At 60.5% G+C, this 16,240-nt stretch overlaps 1 protein-coding gene and 1 long non-coding RNA gene across 6 annotated transcripts; one reads left to right on the forward strand and one right to left on the reverse strand.

The window, feature by feature from the left end:
• Positions 1-610: 610 nt before the first annotated feature.
• On the reverse strand, positions 611-14,484 carry LOC123393522. 4 transcript variants are annotated; one of them, XR_006608320.1, is made up of 5 exons: positions 14,126-14,483; positions 5,887-6,146; positions 4,811-5,441; positions 1,371-4,728; positions 611-1,160 (listed from the first exon to the last, which is right to left on the reverse strand). It is a non-coding gene; the product is annotated as an uncharacterized LOC123393522 (long non-coding RNA). The 4 variants fall into 4 exon arrangements; XR_006608321.1 differs by having other exon boundaries at positions 4,811-4,895; positions 5,245-6,146; XR_006608319.1 differs by having other exon boundaries at positions 1,371-1,668; positions 4,604-4,728; positions 4,811-6,146.
• Positions 8,110-10,251, forward strand: LOC123393521. 2 transcript variants are annotated; one of them, XM_045085805.1, is made up of 3 exons: positions 8,110-8,510; positions 8,646-8,861; positions 9,962-10,251. In XM_045085805.1, the coding sequence occupies exons 1-3, from the start codon at positions 8,149-8,151 to the stop codon at positions 10,071-10,073; spliced, it is 690 nt and encodes a 229-aa protein (XP_044941740.1). In that variant the 5' UTR covers positions 8,110-8,148; the 3' UTR covers positions 10,074-10,251. The 2 variants fall into 2 exon arrangements, 1 of the variants encoding a protein (XP_044941740.1); XR_006608317.1 differs by having other exon boundaries at positions 8,113-8,510; positions 8,690-8,861; positions 9,556-10,251.
• Positions 14,485-16,240: the final 1,756 nt, after the last annotated feature.

A 16,240-nucleotide genomic window follows, 5' to 3' on the forward strand; every position in this document is an offset into this window, starting at 1 on the left:
CTTGTTTGAGAAAAAGGTCTTCGGCGATGCCATTAAGTTAAGGAGCTTGAATGAGATTATCCTGGATCGGAATGGGCCCTGACCCAACGACCCGTGCCCTTACGAGGGACCAAGTAGCGAGAGCCACAGAGACACAGAGAGAGACCGGAGACCACAGAGGCACGGGCTGGAGGATCCTCGAGGCCACGAGCCAAGAAACACGTGGGCCACCGGACTGGAAGAGGAAGGGTTCTCTGCTGGAGCCTTTGGAGGGAGTACGGCCCTCCCCACATCACGGTTTTGAACTTCTGGTCTCCCAAACCACGACAGCATCGACATCGACTTCCGTTGTCTTAAGCCCTCCTCCTCCCCCACTTTGTGGTAGTTCGTCCCGAGGCCCCAGGAAACCACTACGGGGACCATCCAGAGGGAGGTCACCACGTGCACTCACGGCCAGCCCTTCCGAGCTCGTCTTTCTGTCCCCACTTCCCAGGTTAGGAGGTTCTGACATGTGGACCAACTTCTCCCCAGCTGGCAGAGTCCTCCTGAGGCCAACCCAGCGACCTTGACCTTGAAGGCTGGTCTGGGCTCCTCACCCCCCACCCCCACCTCCCAGCCCCAGCAGGGGAGACACAGAGAGCCCACTTTTTCCGAGAAGGCTGTTTTATGTGTTTTTTTTTTTAATGTGTTTTACAGACATTCTGTTATTTCATTTATTATTTACGGTTAGTTTTGGGGACATCAACTTGCAGCCTTATTGTTGGGAGTAAATTTTATTTCCATGGTTCTAAAACACAAACAAACAAAAATAATAAACTCATTAGTAGCCGAACATCGTCATCATTCTGTGGAATATAAATTTTACTGCAATCGTAGCCGTCAAGTACCGAGAACCCTCCACAACATAATTATTGGGAATAAACGTCACTGCGTGGTCCCAAGCACGGAAGACACTTCCACTCCGGCCGCAAAGGGGGCGCAGTACTCGTGGGCGTCCCGCATCAGCGGGACAACTCTGAGGACGCACAGACACTCAGGTGACATTCGCAAGCCGCAGAGGTGTTCCGGGGAATCCGTCCTAGCCCTCCGACCGCGCCCAAAGAAGGCAAATGATTCGCTTTGTAGCTGAGTTTTCAATCATCCGGCCGACAGGAGCTTTTTTCCCCACTGTCACTATCAAGCTATAAAAATGCCAAAAGCAGCAGCCGTTTCAGCTCTGGGAAAGACAGGATGATAAAAAATACAGCTTCGAGGCCAAGAGAAGCTCTGGGGCAGAGGGGGCTAGGGGTCGTCAGAGACAACACGAGGAGCGCAGGCAAACATGAATTTCCGATCCATAAGGAATAGTCGTTAGTTTACGTAGCCCCTACCCATCGCACGGATATACTTACACTGAAGCAACACTCGCCGTTGAAGAAATTGGAATTTCACGAGATGCCTTCTTTCGGTTGTTTCTTTCACTGAACTTGGCAGCCTCCCCAGGGAGGCACTGAAGAAGAAGAATGAGCCCCCCACCCCCGCCACGAGTGATGTCTTCAAGTCAACTGCCGGACTCTGGGGGAACATTTGCGAGGGGGTGGTGGGGGCGAGAGATGGCTCTTGGTCTCAGTAGGGTTCCACCAAGTCCCCAGGCTTGGACTGAGGACAGGTGAGGGGTGCTCAGACCCGTTAACAAAGCCTTGGCATTGACTGTTTAGGTACAAAGATCAAGAATAAGAGAAAAGCGAGATTTGTTTTGTTTTTTTCGTTTTTTTTTTTTTTTTTTTGAGGGCGGTAGTAAGGATTTACATATACATTTCAGCGAGGCCTCAGGACTGTGGAGGGATGGGGGGGGGCACACCGATCCGCTTGTCTCACAAAAGGGGAGCTGAGTAGCTGATGTCCGTCACAAAACTAAACAGGGTTCTGGGTGCTGGGCAGAGCCCGGCGCTCCCCCCTCCGCTGCAGGGGGAGCTCCTGGAAAGTTCGCAGCTGGTGCCTCTCTTAGCTCAGCAGAGCTGTTAACTCAGGAGGGAGCACCCCTAGTCCTTAAAAGCTTTGCAGAAGGCCTGGCTGAGAGCTGGCCTCTGAGCCCCCGGGAAAGTCAGCGCCAGGACTTTGAGCAAGGGCTTGCTTGGGATCAAAAGTTGCGCCATCCGGGAGCGCCTGGCTGGCTGGGTCAGAGACTCTTGATCTCGGGGGTTGTAAATTTGAGCCCCCTGTTGAGGCTAGAGATTACTTAAACATAAAATCCCAAAAAAACAAAAACAGACACAAAAGTTGCACCATTTGGGTTGGATCAGCCTCGCGTGCCGAGCCTCGTTAGCAAATGACTTTGGCTGCGGCAAAAAGTCTACCTTCCAAGGGGGCTGTTTTGCTCCTTCCCCTTCCAACAGGGGGACGTTAGGAGAGGTGAGCCCGGGGTCCCCTAGAATAGTCATCATTCCCTGCCCCCACCCCGGGGCCTCCCCGGATGAGGGAGTGACAGTTTACGTAAATAGCCTGTTTCCCTCTTACTGCCCCTCACTGGGGTTTGGCTTAGTTCTGCATGTTGGCTCGGGGTGTGCCCCGGTGGCACCTGGACCGCGGCGCTGAAGGAGACCGCTGGGCTCTGCGGAGCACCTCGGAGACGCCCTGTGTCCCCTGGGGCCTCTTGCCCTACCCACTTCCCGTCTCAGGTGCACCCACAGGCCCCCGGGCCCCTACCAGCACAGGACACACAGACCATTGTTTCTGCTTTTTGTTTTTTCTTAATGCAAATAAGGTGGAAATATAATAGTATTTTCAAAAGGCACCCAGAGGCGGCCACTTCCCAGCACCTCGGGACTCTCCCCGGGGCCCCTGCATCGCCCACCTAGGGGTCCTCCACCCTGCCCACGGCTCGGGTGACCACAAGGTTCCCACGAGGTCCTCCCCGCCTGCCTCCCACCTTGCTGCCCGGAGTCTCGGGCCCCCTGGCAGTGCCCAGAGCACACACCCAGAGCAGCGTCCCCCCCAGGGCCGTGGTCCCCCCACGTTTGTTTTCCGTGGCTCACCCCTCACTGCGTGGCCCAATCACCTCCACGAGGAGCCTGCCTTAACCAGGTCTGGAATTCCGTCAGCCACCTGTCCCTCGCCTCGGTCCCCCAAACCAGCTCTCCTTAGTCCTTCGACCTCACTCTCAGCCTCGCCTCTCTGGCAGGGGTGCGTCTCCCCAGAGCAGCGCCCGCTCTCCACGGACCCCAGGCACACAGTTGCCAGATCAACGAAGGAGCCGGTCTGCTTTAGGTCAGTGACCTCTGGACATGGCGCGTGACCTCGCTGTTTGTTGGGGAGTGCGGGACCACCACCGTTGGCCCCTTCACGCCTTTGCCTGCTCCTTGTCCTCTTACCAGGGTGAAATGCTCTGAAAGCCACTGGCGCCCCTCCCCGCAGCAGGCCGGCCGGAGACCAACCTCCTGCCTTGGCAGCCTGCCTCCTGGCCACGGGGCTCCACTAGCAGGCATCTCAGCTGGAGTGGGGGTGACTGGCTGGGGGTGGGGGGCTCATCAACACATGTTAGCATCATGGCTGGCATAGCCCTCCCCCTGGGAGCTGAAAGGCAGCAGTCTCCAGCCCAGCCCCCACTCCCTGCTCTCAGAAGGCCTTTTCTCTAGCCTAGTAGGGGGTGGGGTTCTAGGGCCAAGGTGAGGGTCCTTGGAACAGCCTGCCCCTGGGGCTGGGCAAGGCCTGCTGTGCCGGCCAGAGAGCAAAGGACCACAATGGAGCCTCAGGGGAAGCGGGAGAGCCTGGCCCCTCCCCTTGGCCGCAGGGAGCTGCAGGGCACGGCAGACATTGGCCCTCAGACCCCTAAAGAGGGCAGATGTTCTCCCCCCCCCGACGAGGAGTCCTCCTTGGGGACCATCTCCACTGTCCCCCCCAGATGGCTGGTGTCCAGGAGGCCAGGTCACAGGGTGCAGCTTCTGGCCATAGAAAGAGTGGGGATGGAGGCTTGGCTCCCAGATTCTCGGCCTTCCTTCCTCTTCCTGGGAAAAGAGGGGGCCACCCCATCGGCCCTGGGAGCCTGCCCAAGGGCCTCCATGGGAGGGAGATGAGTCGGGGACGGAGGCTGGGGAGGAAGCGTCGGTTGGGGGCGAGCCCAGCCCTGGCCCCGTCTGCCAGCTGCAGAGTGGAGGAGCGCGGGGTCCCAGGGAGCGCCGAGGGGATCCCTGTCCGTCTCCCTGGGAGACCCCCGGCCCCGGCCACCGGACGATTAGTGCTTGTGTGTAGGAGAGATGTGAGGGTTCGAAGCCAACGGCCAAGAACGAATTCTTGAGATGTCGTCAGGACAAAAAGGTGATTCTATTAAAGTACGGAGACAGGACCCGTGGACAGAAAAGAGCTGTGCTGGGGTCAGGAGCGGTGACCTATGACGTGTTCTCTAGTTGGGGAGGCGGTTAGGGAGAGCGTGAGTCTCTGAGGAATTCTGGAAGCAGGTTTGCAGGACCTGGAGGGGCCGGCTGGTGTTGGGAAAAGGTCATTTACTACCGTCTAGCCAAACCTGAGTCATGAGACTTCAGATGTATATCGGCGGGTCATATGCCCGGGGTGATGGCCAACGGGTATCTCAGGCAGCAGAGATAAAGGAAGTTTCCAAAGGAATTTTTATATGTTAAAGTAGACTTACGGGGTCCTGGAGGTCAGGCTAGGACTAAGATACGTTTGCCCTTTGCTCGACACGAAGTACTAACGTGGAGGCAGCTGACTTCCAGATGAAGGTCACTCGGCCGGTCCCAAGGTCTTGTCAATGGGCTGTAAGTTATAAGGAAACTTAATTTCCTTTTGCCTTTGTCCTTGGCATCATATCCCCAACCCCTCAGCAGGGGCCACCAACCTGGGCAGGGACCTCCACCGGCTCAAGTCATCACGGAGAGTGGCCCTGCCGCGCCTGTCTGGGTGTGCAAGCCCCAGCTCTGCACCTTCCAGGGAGGGGAGGGGCGCGGTGGGGCAGGAGGGAGTGTGGGGGAGCAGGTGGGAGACAGCCGAGGGGAGGGCCTGGGCCCTGGAGGCAGAAGCTGGCATCCCACCCCGTTCTGTCATTACCGGAACGGAGGAGGGCCTCCCGGGGTCTCCGCAGAGCAGGCTGCTGGTAACTCCCTTCCCCAGGGCCCTCTCCACCCTCCCGCGGGCCCAGCGGGGCCCTGCCCACTTGGCCCCAGCCCCACTCCCAGCTCCTGCAGCAGGGGGCCTCCTGTGGCACAGAGGGGCCCTGGGGGTGGGCAGGGGTGGACATCCACACCCCTCTGACTCTGTCTCCCTTCTACTGACCTCTTCCCGCATCCTACGGGCCACAGGGAAAGAAACAAAGTCCTCTGTTGAAGGGAGCCTGGGGCCATGGGCACTGAGCAGGCCAGAGACCCCGCCTGGTCTGCCTCCGGCTGCACACAGATCTGGAGTCTCGGGAGACCCGGGCCTCTCGGACTGGAGAAAGGCTCAGAGCTGCGCCCGAGGCCTTTTGGGTCAGGCTGGGAGGCAGAGTTTTAACCGAAATCCGCTTAGCAGAGAACAGGGCTGGGAGGTTTCTTCCTCAACCCTCCTCCTTCCCAGAAGGAAGGAAGCCTGTATTTTGAACCCCACAGCAGCCTTCTTGGGCAACGAATTCCCCTTTCCAAGATGCTATCGGTCTCCAAACACACCCTGGGAGAGAAGTGGGTCTCCACACTGTCACCTCCCGGCGTCCCCAGCATCCTGCAGTCCCCGATGCCGCCCACCCCCGGCCCCCAAACAGCTCTCCAAGTCTTGGGCCAAGGGAGAGGGCAGGACTTCCCTGGCAGTGACCCAGCAATGCCCACCGTACCCTGGCAGGGACCCCTGGGCTCCAGAGGTCCCGCTTCAGGTGTCAACGTGCCCTCGAACCCTAGCCATATGCCTTTGGGCACACCATCTGCCCACCCCACCTCGCGTCCTCACCCCATAGGGAGCGTCGTGAGCCATGCGCGCCTCGCTGGGTTGTTGGGAGGTTGAATGGGGACAGTGCGCGGGGAGCGGGCACCTGGCTCGCAGCAGGCTTTCCACGGGAGCTGGCGTCCAGAGCAGAGGAGCCTGCAGTCAAGAAGGCCTGGCTGAGGATGGGTCTCCTGGGAAGCTGCCTTCGTCCCAGCCGGAGAAGCAACATGGAGAGGAGGGTTGGGGCCCCTCGAGAGCCGAGCCCTGAGCAGTGCTCCCGGGCCCTGGAAGAAAGAGGGAGGCCGTGGGCAGGCACGGTGGGCCTGGGCCTAATGCAATGGGGTCCTGACTCCCACCCTCATGGAGGCTGCCCCCCACCAGCACCCTCGAGGCCATGGCCTGGGTCCTCCCCGAAGCCCTGAGCTCAGCATGGGGTCCCGTCTGTGCAGCAGGACATGGGGGTGGGGCGCGGCGCCTTCCAGCTGGAAACGTCCGCGGCTCATTCTCTCCTCCTCTGTGCCCTGGCACGCTCCCGGCCCCTCCTGCAGCACGGGTGCTCTGCGGTAAGATGCTGTCGGAGCTGGGCTCCTTCCTCCTGCGGGAGGGCCGAGCGCCCCAGGTGTTCCTCCTTGAGCGGACAGAGCCGCCAACCCCCTGGGTCCCAGGAAGGAGGAGCGCTTCCCCTGACACGGAGCATCCACCCTGGCTGGTCCGTGAAAGAGAAGTGAACTTTTCCACAAGCCACAACACCGTGACTGGTTCCCTTGTCACCGCCACTCACCCCACTGCCCCTAACTAGTACCAGCTACGAGAACCAGAAACCTGTCTGAAACCAGCTGAAGTCAACAGATCGAAAGGCAAATCCAAGCCACCGTGAGACACAGTTCACACTCATTATGATGGCTATTCTTTTTTTGTTGTTTTTTTAAGATTTTATTTATTTATTTGACAGAGAGAGAGATCACAAGCTGGCAGAGAGGCAAGTGCGGGGGTGGGGAAGCAGGCTCCCTGCTGAGCCGAGAGCCCGATGTGGGGCTCCATCCCAGGACCCTGAGATCACTACCTGAGCTGAAGGCAGAGGATTAACTCACTGAGCCACCCAGGTGCCTCTGATGACTACTCCTTAAAATATTAAATTAAACAACAATGACCCAGAAAGTAGCAGGTACCAGCGAGGACGTGGAGAAATCGGAATCCTGGGCGGGTGAGCGGGAATGGGAGCTCCCGAGGTCACTGTAGACAACAGCTTGGAAGGTCCTCAAAAAGCAAAACCTGGACTGACCGCAAGATCCAGCAGTCCCGCTCCCAGGGATGCTCCCAGAAGAACCAAAGGCCGGGCCTCGAACAGATGTTTGCACACCCATGTTCACAAAAGCGTGATTCACAGCAGCCAGGAGGGAGAAGTAACCCAACTATTCATCAGCAGATGACGGGACTCAGCGTGGTCGGTGCACACGATGATGGAACGGTATTCAGCCTTCAGAAAAAGGGCAGCTCGGACACCAGCGGCAGCGCGGTGGCCCCGGGGGACAAGATGTTGAGTGAAATAAGCCAGGCACGAAAGGACAAATGCTGTCTGAGTTCTCTCTATTTTTTTTTTTTTAAGACTTTCATCTATTTATTTGAGAGAGAGGGAAAGCACAGAGGGGCAGAAGAGCGAGAAACAGATGGGGCTCGATCCCAGGACTCTGAGATCATGATCCAAGCCCAAGGCACTTCACAGATGGAGCCACTCCGGCGCCCCTGCCTGATTTCTCTTACTTGAACTATCTGGGTTGGTCAAATACACAGCGGGTGGGGGGCCAGGGGCTGGCTGGGGGAGGGCACAGGAAGTCCGTGTTTATGGGGACAGGGTCCACTCGGGAAGATGGAGATGTCCCGGGGACGGACGGTGGTAATGGCTGCCGGGCACGGCGAGTGTCCTTCATGCCACTGACCTGTAACTTACAAATGACCGAAGTGGCAAATTTTACGTGGTGTATATTTTACCTTGATTTTTAAAAAGCCTTAAAACACCTTACCAGGGGGGTACCTGGATGGCTCAGTGGGTTAAGCCTCTGCTTTCAGCTCAGGTCATGATCCCAGGGTCCTGGGATCAAGTCCCGCATCCGGCTCTTTGCTCGGCAGGGAGCCTGCTTCCTCCTCTCTCTCTGCCTGCCTCTCTGCCTACTGTGATCTCTGTCTGTCAAATAAATAAATAAAATCTAAAAAAAAAAAAAAGAAAAAAAAAACCACCTTACCAGGACAAGCTGACTGATCACACAAACACGGCCGACACTAGTAAGCATGGAATCTGGGCGGCGTTCTGCGGGCACTCATGGTGCCCTCCTGCCCCCTTATGCTTTCCAAGTTCCTCAAAGCCATTTTCATAATGAAAAACAGGGGTGTGCGGTCCCGCCCCTTCCCTCCCGTCTAACAGAACTATCCAGCCAGGTCCTTGGCTCCGGGCACAACCATGGGTCTTCCTCCGGCTGTCCAGGCAGCAGCGGTCACAGACAAGAGGCTGGGGGCTTACCAGCCACAGGCGTGTGCTCCCCAGTGTGGGAGGCTGAAAGTCCGGGGTCGATGTACCGTCGGGATCGGGTTTTGGAGAGACACAAACCATCAGACCACAGCACCGCCGGCCTCGCTTTGACCAGCGATATGCAGTGAGTGAGCAGAGGCGGCCCGGCACGTGGCCTGCTTCTCCGTCCCCCTCTGCCCCCCCGACCTGTGCTCTCTCTCTGTCAAACAAATTAATAAATAAATAGGCAGCTCCCGCCTCGTGTGCCACCTGTTCCCAGGCCCTGTGCGCTCAGCATCACCCACCTTCTCCTCTTGGCTGCAGAAGCCTTTATGGGCTGGCCAGGGGCCTCCCCCGCAGCCATGGCCAGAGGAGAGCAGGCAGATCCCAGAGGCCCAACTGAAGGCTCCGGAAGAGGGAGTCCATTGACGTGGCCCCCACAGGACAGTGGTGGCCCCCACAGGACAGTGTCCCAGGGACGCACAGTGCACAGAGGGTAGGTATGGAAGGACAGTGGGAGCTCTGGCGGGATTGGGGGGGAGTGGGGGGTGGGGGGTGGGGTGACGGGGGCCGGGGGGGGTGGTCTTCATTCCCCGGCAGTGGGGGAAGGGGGTTGCTCTGGGCTGCCAGAGCCACCTCCCCTGCCGACACAGGTCCTCCTTTGAGGTGACCCCGGGGTCATCTCCACTCCTCTGGCCCTCTCCCCAGGTCCACAAGGGACCGAGTCACTCCATTGCATCGCCCCCCCCTCCACCCCATGGGAGCTGTCACAGGCTCCATCGCTGTCCCCCACCCCACCTGCTGTGGGTTAGCTCCAGCCCTGTCATAGCTCACCAGGACCAAGTCCAGCCCGCTCCCCAGCGAGGTCTCCCCTCCCCAACCCAAAGCCCACAGCTGCAGGCCTGGGGCTCCGAAGCCAGCTCGCTCTTGGCCTCCTTGCGTTCACTGGTGCCCAGTGGCTGCACGGTAGGAGCTGACCCCTGGGCATGGCCTGGGGCCCAGAGATGCCAATTCCCGGGGCTGGGAGACACATCAGAGCGTGGGTCCTCTAGTGCACAAAAGGTTCCTATGAGCCCAGCTTCGCCCCTCAGTTTCCTCCCCGCCCCCTTCCTTCCTCCCTTCCCTCCCTAAGCCCTTGCCTGTGCTGCGCTCTGCACTGAAGCCCCGTGGGCCACGCTCTGCCCTCTCAGGTCTAATGGGCTCTGTGGGAGGACCGACGGAGTCCAATGATGTGCCAGGGCCTGGCGTGCGGTGAAAGGTGCGCAAGTGTCTCCTGTTACTATGAACAACTAGCACCCACCCAGCAGCTGCCCCTGTCCGCGCCGCCCAAGCCCCACCCCCCCGGTCCCACCAGCGCATGGACATTTGGGGTACAATAAGGATCATGGTGCAGCATGGACAGAGACCCGTGGAGCCCAGAGCCAGCCCCACAACCGATCCCCTGCCCGGGATGCCTCTCCCCTTGAAGGTCCTGGGACCCTGCCAGGAGCCTGGCCCCAGGAGAGGAGTCCGGAGTGCTGGGGGAAGCGCTCCCCACAGGGGACAGACCCCAGCCGTGCTCCTGGCAGGGAGCACAGCCCTTATCTTGCCTCCTAGAAGAGAAAGGGAAGAGGACCTTGCAGCAGGAGGCCGGGAAGGCCGGGACGTAGGGGCTCGGCCACCGCCTCCTTTCTCAGGGAAAAGGGGGCAGCTCCCAGGCAGAGGCTGAGCCCTGGTCACATGGAGGAGACCCTGGATGCACCCGAAGTGGCCAGCCGGGGGCCCTCGGCAGCAGGCAGCCCGCACAGGCGGTAAGCCTTCCCTTCATCATCTGCAGCAAAGCATTTACAGTCAATAAACGGGCTAATTAATTCTCTTCAAAGACCTCTCAATTATTCATCCCCGGCTACAGAGAGAACAATTAGAGCATCTCGGCTCATGGCTCTGGGAGTGGAGGCCAGGCTGAGCCACAGAGCCGGACCCCAGGGCTAGGCAGCCCAGCGGTCCCCAGGGACCCTGCCCCCAGCAGAGACCACAGGCCTTGTCCCTAGGGAGCAACAGGGTGGATCCCCTCTCCCCCTCATCCGTAGCTTCCCTTCCGGCCGGTGGGGGGGAAGCAGAGACCCTGAGCTGTGGCTGACTTCTGTCCCACAGACTTGCGGACAAAAAGCCAGGCTGGGGGCATCCAGCGCCCCCCAAAGGGACTGCAGGGTCCCCCACCCTACGGAGCGGAGGCCCCTGGGCCTCTAGGAAAGCGCTGTGTTGGGAGGAAGGGAGAGGAAATCTGGCCAGCTGGGGCGGGCCAGGCCGGTGGATGCGGTACCCCCACACCAACGGCGCCCACAGAAGTCGCTGTTGGAAAACTGGAGCCCAGGGAGGGCCCTTGGGTCCCAGGCAGAGCAGCCCTGGTGCCGGGGAGACGCCTCCAAGGCGGGGCCTTCAGTCTCCAGACAGCTTCCCTTCTCCCCTCCAGCTTCCTGGAGTTGTTCAAGTCCCTTGCAAGGGCCCTGAGGGATAGGGTGACCGGCCTTTCCCCCGTCCACCCTCTCCTCACCCCCCCAATCCCCCCCCTCCCCGGTTGTGGGCTCTCTCTCCCCTGACGCCCCCAAACAGCAACACCCGGCAAGCTGAGGGTTAACTCCTGGGAGCTCCCAGACCTCGCAGAGTGGGGGGTGGGGGGCCGGGGGCGTGCCTGTCGGGAAGTATGGATTTCTGCAGTGGTTTTACTGGAAAAGCTGTAGCTGAAGGTGGGAGGGGTCACCATGGCAACTTCTGGCTATGGGAACAGGTCGGCTGGTGGGAACCAATTCTTCCAGGGGCCCAGGGGGCCCAGCTGGCGCTTTGCACCCGGGGCCCCAGGGCTGCCTCTGCGAGGATCCTCGCCCTCCTGGGGAGGCAGGAGACCCTCCCCAGCCTGGAATTACCGACTTCCCGGCCTCCCTCCCGCAACCTCTCCCTGGGGCTGGGTCCCTAACTCACCTGCCCCGCCCCCCATTGAAGCGCCCCCCCCACACCGAGCTGTTAATCGATAGACCCATTACCATGCGGCTGCCAGGGAGCTCCGGGAACCTCCCTCTTGAAAAAGCTTAGCCTTGGGAGAGGCTGACCCTGTGGCCAGAGCTGAAATTCAGGGTATGCCATGAATGAGGCTCCCCCTCCCCGACTCTGCCCCACCGAGGGCGGGCATCTAGGATTGCAGAGGGTCCAAGAAGAGCTCAGCCCCCACTGGTCCTAACTGGGGCGTTCAAGGAAATCCTCTCCACTCCCAGCCCGAATCCGCGCAGCACTCTGGGTGAGGGGCTTCCGCAAGCCCAAGGCGGCTTCAGGAGGTTGGGGCAGCCCCCAGGCACAGAAGTCTTCAGGGTGCACCCGCGAATCCAGATCCCGATGCCCCCTGTCCACTCCCGCCTCGGTGGGTTTCCGGGAGCCCTAGGCCTGCCCTCCCAGCCCACCCGACGCTTCGCCCTGCCCTTCCCCGCAGCCCGTTGGGGCCTCCTGGGTGCCGGCAGGACCTCAGGCCGGGGAGCGCTGGGCACTGCGGGAGGGAGGGTATGGAGCTCCCAGGCCCTCCAGGCTCAGGTTCCTCGGGGCCTGGAGGGGGTGGCGGAGTTTGGCCTCTGAGCCCCCTGCAAATCCTGCAGGCCTGGGTGGGCGGGTGCGACAGGGAGGGGGTGTGCCCGGGAGGCGCTTCCAGGAATCTCCAGTGGCGCTGCCCAAACGGCCAGGAAGGGGGCATACGGAGGGCATCTGCAGCTGGGGGGCCCTGGGGAGCGAGGGAGGGGGCCCCCTCCCCCCTCGCGCAGCTGAAGGAAGGACCACCCGCCCGAGTCCACGTGGGCACCAGCCCCAGCTCGGCGGGAGGCCCTTAGACGTGCGGCTCCGCGACCCGCTTTCCCCAGCTGCGGAATGGGCAGGGCAAGACCGCGCCCGTCTCCGGGGGCCGGTGAGCACTAAGGCCCGGGAGTTAGGAGGCGCGGGGTTCCGAGGTCACGCCCGCTCTCCCCTCTTCCCAGCCCCACGAGAAACGAGCTGGGACCCTGCTAAGGTCTCCCGGGCTTTGCCGAGAGGCGGGGCTCCCCGCGCTGCTGACCACCCGGGCCGCGACGGGGCGAACTGGCCTCTGCGAGCGTCCCCTGCTGGCGGGTCCGCGCAGGCCGGAGCCCAGACCCACCCCGGGCGCCGCCTCCCGCAGGCCGGCCGCTCACTACGGTTGCCCCCGCCCGTCCGTGCCCGAAAGAGTTAAACCGACCGTGGGTGAGGTCCATTCCGCCCTCACCCCAGCCTCGGCCACCGGCCGGGGCTGACTTAGGGGACACCCAGATCGGCGCCCCCGCCCCCGCCCCCACTCCCACCCCCGCTTCCGCTGCTCCCCTACAGCCCCCTCCCCGCCCCCGCGCCGCCGGGGCTTCCATCTCGCGCTCTCGGATCTGCCGAATCCCGATAAAACATTTGGGGGAGATAAGTGCTGCGTATAAATAATTAAGACCACATGCATATTCGCCAACAAAAAAAAAAAGTTTAAAACCCCCATTCCGGGAACAGCCGCCTGTGTGGGGCCCGGGCGGGGCTGCGGAGGCCCACCTCCACCCCACTGAGGCTGTCCCCACCCCGCGGGCTCCTCTGGGGTGGGTCAGCCGGGGGCTCCTCCTCCAGCGAGCCCCGTCCCCAGCCCCCGGGGGAGCTGCTCTGCAGGGCCCAGAGTGGGTGGGGAGATGGTGGGAAAGGAGCTCTGAGCCCAGGACTTGGGGGTGGGGGGGCGCCCATGCATCCCAGAGGCCAGGCCTCTAGGTAGGGTTCCCCCAATTTGTAGGCCAGGCGGGGTCTAGGCACCCAGCTGGTGCCCCGTAAACATTTACTGAAGAAATGAATGAATGAGTCATTGAGCTCACTGCTGTCAGGTTCCAGCAAGTGTCCCTCCGGAGCTCTGGCAGAGGGCACAGGGCACTCATCCCTCACCCGCTGCGGGCGGACACCCTTTCCAGGTGCAGCTTGAGGGCCTCAGGTAAGAGACTGGAAGGACTTCCGGAGGCTGCAGGCCTGGCAGGGTGCGGCTGCCCTCCTCTGCTGGTCGTCTTCTGCCCAGGCCGGAGGGTCAGCCCAGGATTGCCCCAGGCTAAAGGAAGGCGTGTCCCGCGGTGCCTCTGCTCCAGGACCCGCCCAGCACTGTCTGATCCTGTTCCTCCCACCCTGTCCCTCTAGGCCACCCACCTGCTCAGGCAGGACTCCACGGGCACAGCTCTCTGCCGGCCTTTGCTGGAGCTGTCCCCTGGTCCCTGCCCTACTCCCCCCAGCTTCAGCTGTTCCCTCCAGCTTCAGCTCCCACCTTCCAAAGGAAGCCCCTCTCCCCTTGCTACTGTTTTCCCATCCACATGTTTCACGTATTTCCTTCAAGCCCAGGATGTTCCAGGCCCCCACCTGGATCCCTGCTGCAGATCCTGAGAATGAAAGACACAGGTCTTGCCCTCCACTAGCCCACAGCTCAGGGACACTGGCAAGTGACTAACAACAAGGGCTGCTCTAAGGTAAGCCAGGTGCAGAGGAAAGAGCGAGCAAAGGGTGTGTATCGTGGTGGAGCGTCGAGGGGCCATCCTGGAAGACTTCCTGGAAGAGGAAACAAGGTGCGTGGAGTTTGGAAGACCTGGGATTCCTCCTAGTAGAGAAGGCAAGAAGGGTTAACAGTGCCTCCGGGTTCTCCCAGCACTGCCCACAGCCACGGGCTCCAGTCCTAACTTCACTGCTTACGGGCAAGTTACTCTACCTCCCGGACCTCAGTTTCCTCACCTGTAAAATGGAGGTCATGGTCCCCGCTGTGCAGAGCTCCTGACCATTTATCCTTGGTCCTCCGTTATCAGGAGGCGAAGCATCCCCCCTCCCCCAAGCACCCAGCACAGGTCAGCACACCTAAGAGGTGGATGGATTGAGGACCGCGGAGCTTCCCCTGGTCTTCCTTCCTCAGTGGCAGCACGTCCCAGAAGGGAGCACTAGCCTCTGCTCACCCAGGACTCTGGGAGGGCACCTTACGCTGGGGATGGCTCTCATGTTGCAATCCACCGCCCACCTGACCAGGAACACGTGAGGGCACAAGCCACGTCCTGCCCTTGACCCGGGCCCTGCAGGCGCATGACCAATATTTGTTTGTGAAATGAAGCTCTCCAGGGAGGAAGCTCCACCCATGGATGCAGGGGGGGGGGGACGTGGGGGGGCAGGGAGGGTGTTGCAGGTGCGGCTCTGTGTGTTGTCCTAATGTCCTAAGGGATTCTGGGGTTCCTGGTCAAAGGGCCCAGCCGTGGCTGCCCCTCTCTGACACGCAGGGGCCAGGGTGAGCCCAGGCTTGTCTCTGCGCCCAGCATCTGTGCCCCCGGCACCTCCAGGCCTCGGCATGTTTTTTATCTTTTAAGTAATCTCTTTGCCCAATGTGGGGCTCATGAACTCGTGACCCCTGGATCGAGAGTCATGTGCTCTACCAGCCACGCCAGCCAAGTGCCCGGACCAGTCCTGCTCTCCTGAACCCCACGCCGTGACTCCCATGGCCCGCAGCCAGCCCTCCAGGGCCCCGAGCAGAGGCTCCTTCTCCGTCTTGGACTTCGGACACGGTGCACAGCTGCCCAGGATTAGGACTTCTAAGACCTAAGAGACAATGACTTTCAAGCCTTCCTACTGTTTGGATCACGTGCTCTCTACTACGAAACACTTGAGCCATAACAGTATATTGTGTTGTTATTCACAGATTATAAATTTCCATGACTATATGAATGTGTTATTTGCGGTATACAATATTCACAGAAGGTTGATATTTTAAAAGGATCAATTTTAAATCTAAGCATAAAATTCTCCCCCCTACCCCGGGTGCGGGTTGTATAGTCCACTCTGGAGACCAGAGCCATGGGGAGGCTCTTGGGAATCCCCATGCTGTGATGGGGTCCCTAGTGCCTCCCCTACTTTGGTCCATTCCCCAGCTTCAGGTCCAACCTTCCTTCTTCCCAAAGACCCCTCCCCCACAAAACCCCTCTGGCACCATGGAGATCATGCTTCTCCTGACCCCAGCCATTCTGTCAGCAGCTGGCAAACCTGGGGTGCTCAGGGTGTCCCCAGCAAGGGTGATCTAGTCCCCCCTCTGCAGGGCTGCCAGCAGGGAAGGGGACACAGGGGACAGACACAGGCCCACTGGGAGCAAGATAATGGAAAGACCGGGGACCCTAAGCAGACAGATGTCCTGCGGTTAGGGAATAGGAGGGTGCCCTTCAGTGACTGATAACCGGGGTTCAAACCCAAGGGTCTGTATCTAGAGTGCACAGCAGGTGCCCAACACAGGGATGTTGTCCATAAACAAGGTAGGCTCTGCCCCCAGGGCACTGGACGTCTGACTGTCCCTGGATTCAGACCCTGCCAGAGGCAAGGCAGCCATGGCCACCCTTCTTATGACCCGTGACTCCTCTAGGGACATCCGCACAGGTGGACAAGGTAGGCAAGCCTGGAAATCTGCAACAGAAGCCTTTTCCCATACTTGCCTCCTAAGGCCAAGGGCCAAGGGCATCTCTAGGACAGCAGAGCCCAAAGCCTGACTCCTTTTGTCCATATGAGCTCTGTCCATGTCCCCTCACTAGAACCTTCCCTGCTCTTCCGTCCCACACAGGTTCTATCCCCTGGCCACAGAAGAGGAGATGGTGGGGGAGGGCCTGGGGAAGGGTACCCTGCCAAGCTGGGGGGTGATGCTGGGAGCTCTGGCCCCCCACCCCCGTGCAAGCCCCCGAGCCCCGGGCGCTCAGCCTCAGGTGACGGTGGCCCCTCGCCCTTGAGTCCTTTTGCATGTAGCACAGGATCAGCGTCTGTGGAACTGGACGGACTCCAGACGGACCACCGTGCCCACGTCCGGCATCGGAGCCCTCCGTCCTCCCC

This window comes from Mustela putorius, unplaced genomic scaffold, assembly GCF_011764305.1.
Source record: "Mustela putorius furo isolate JIRA1106 unplaced genomic scaffold, ASM1176430v1.1 tig00000873_pilon_pilon_pilon, whole genome shotgun sequence".
Taxonomy (NCBI): domain Eukaryota; kingdom Metazoa; phylum Chordata; class Mammalia; order Carnivora; family Mustelidae; genus Mustela; species Mustela putorius.

Excerpts from the sequence above, each read along its gene's own strand:
- LOC123393521 (XM_045085805.1), top strand. The coding sequence starts at position 8,149 with ATGGAATCTGGGCGGCGTTCTGCGGGCACTCATGGTGCCCTCCTGCCC. Across the intron at positions 8,511-8,645 it reads GCTTTGACCAGCGATATGCA|GCCCTGTGCGCTCAGCATCA; the intron begins GTGAGTGAGCAG and ends ACCTGTTCCCAG. Across the intron at positions 8,862-9,961 it reads GGACGCACAGTGCACAGAGG|AAGAGAAAGGGAAGAGGACC; the intron begins GTAGGTATGGAA and ends CTTGCCTCCTAG.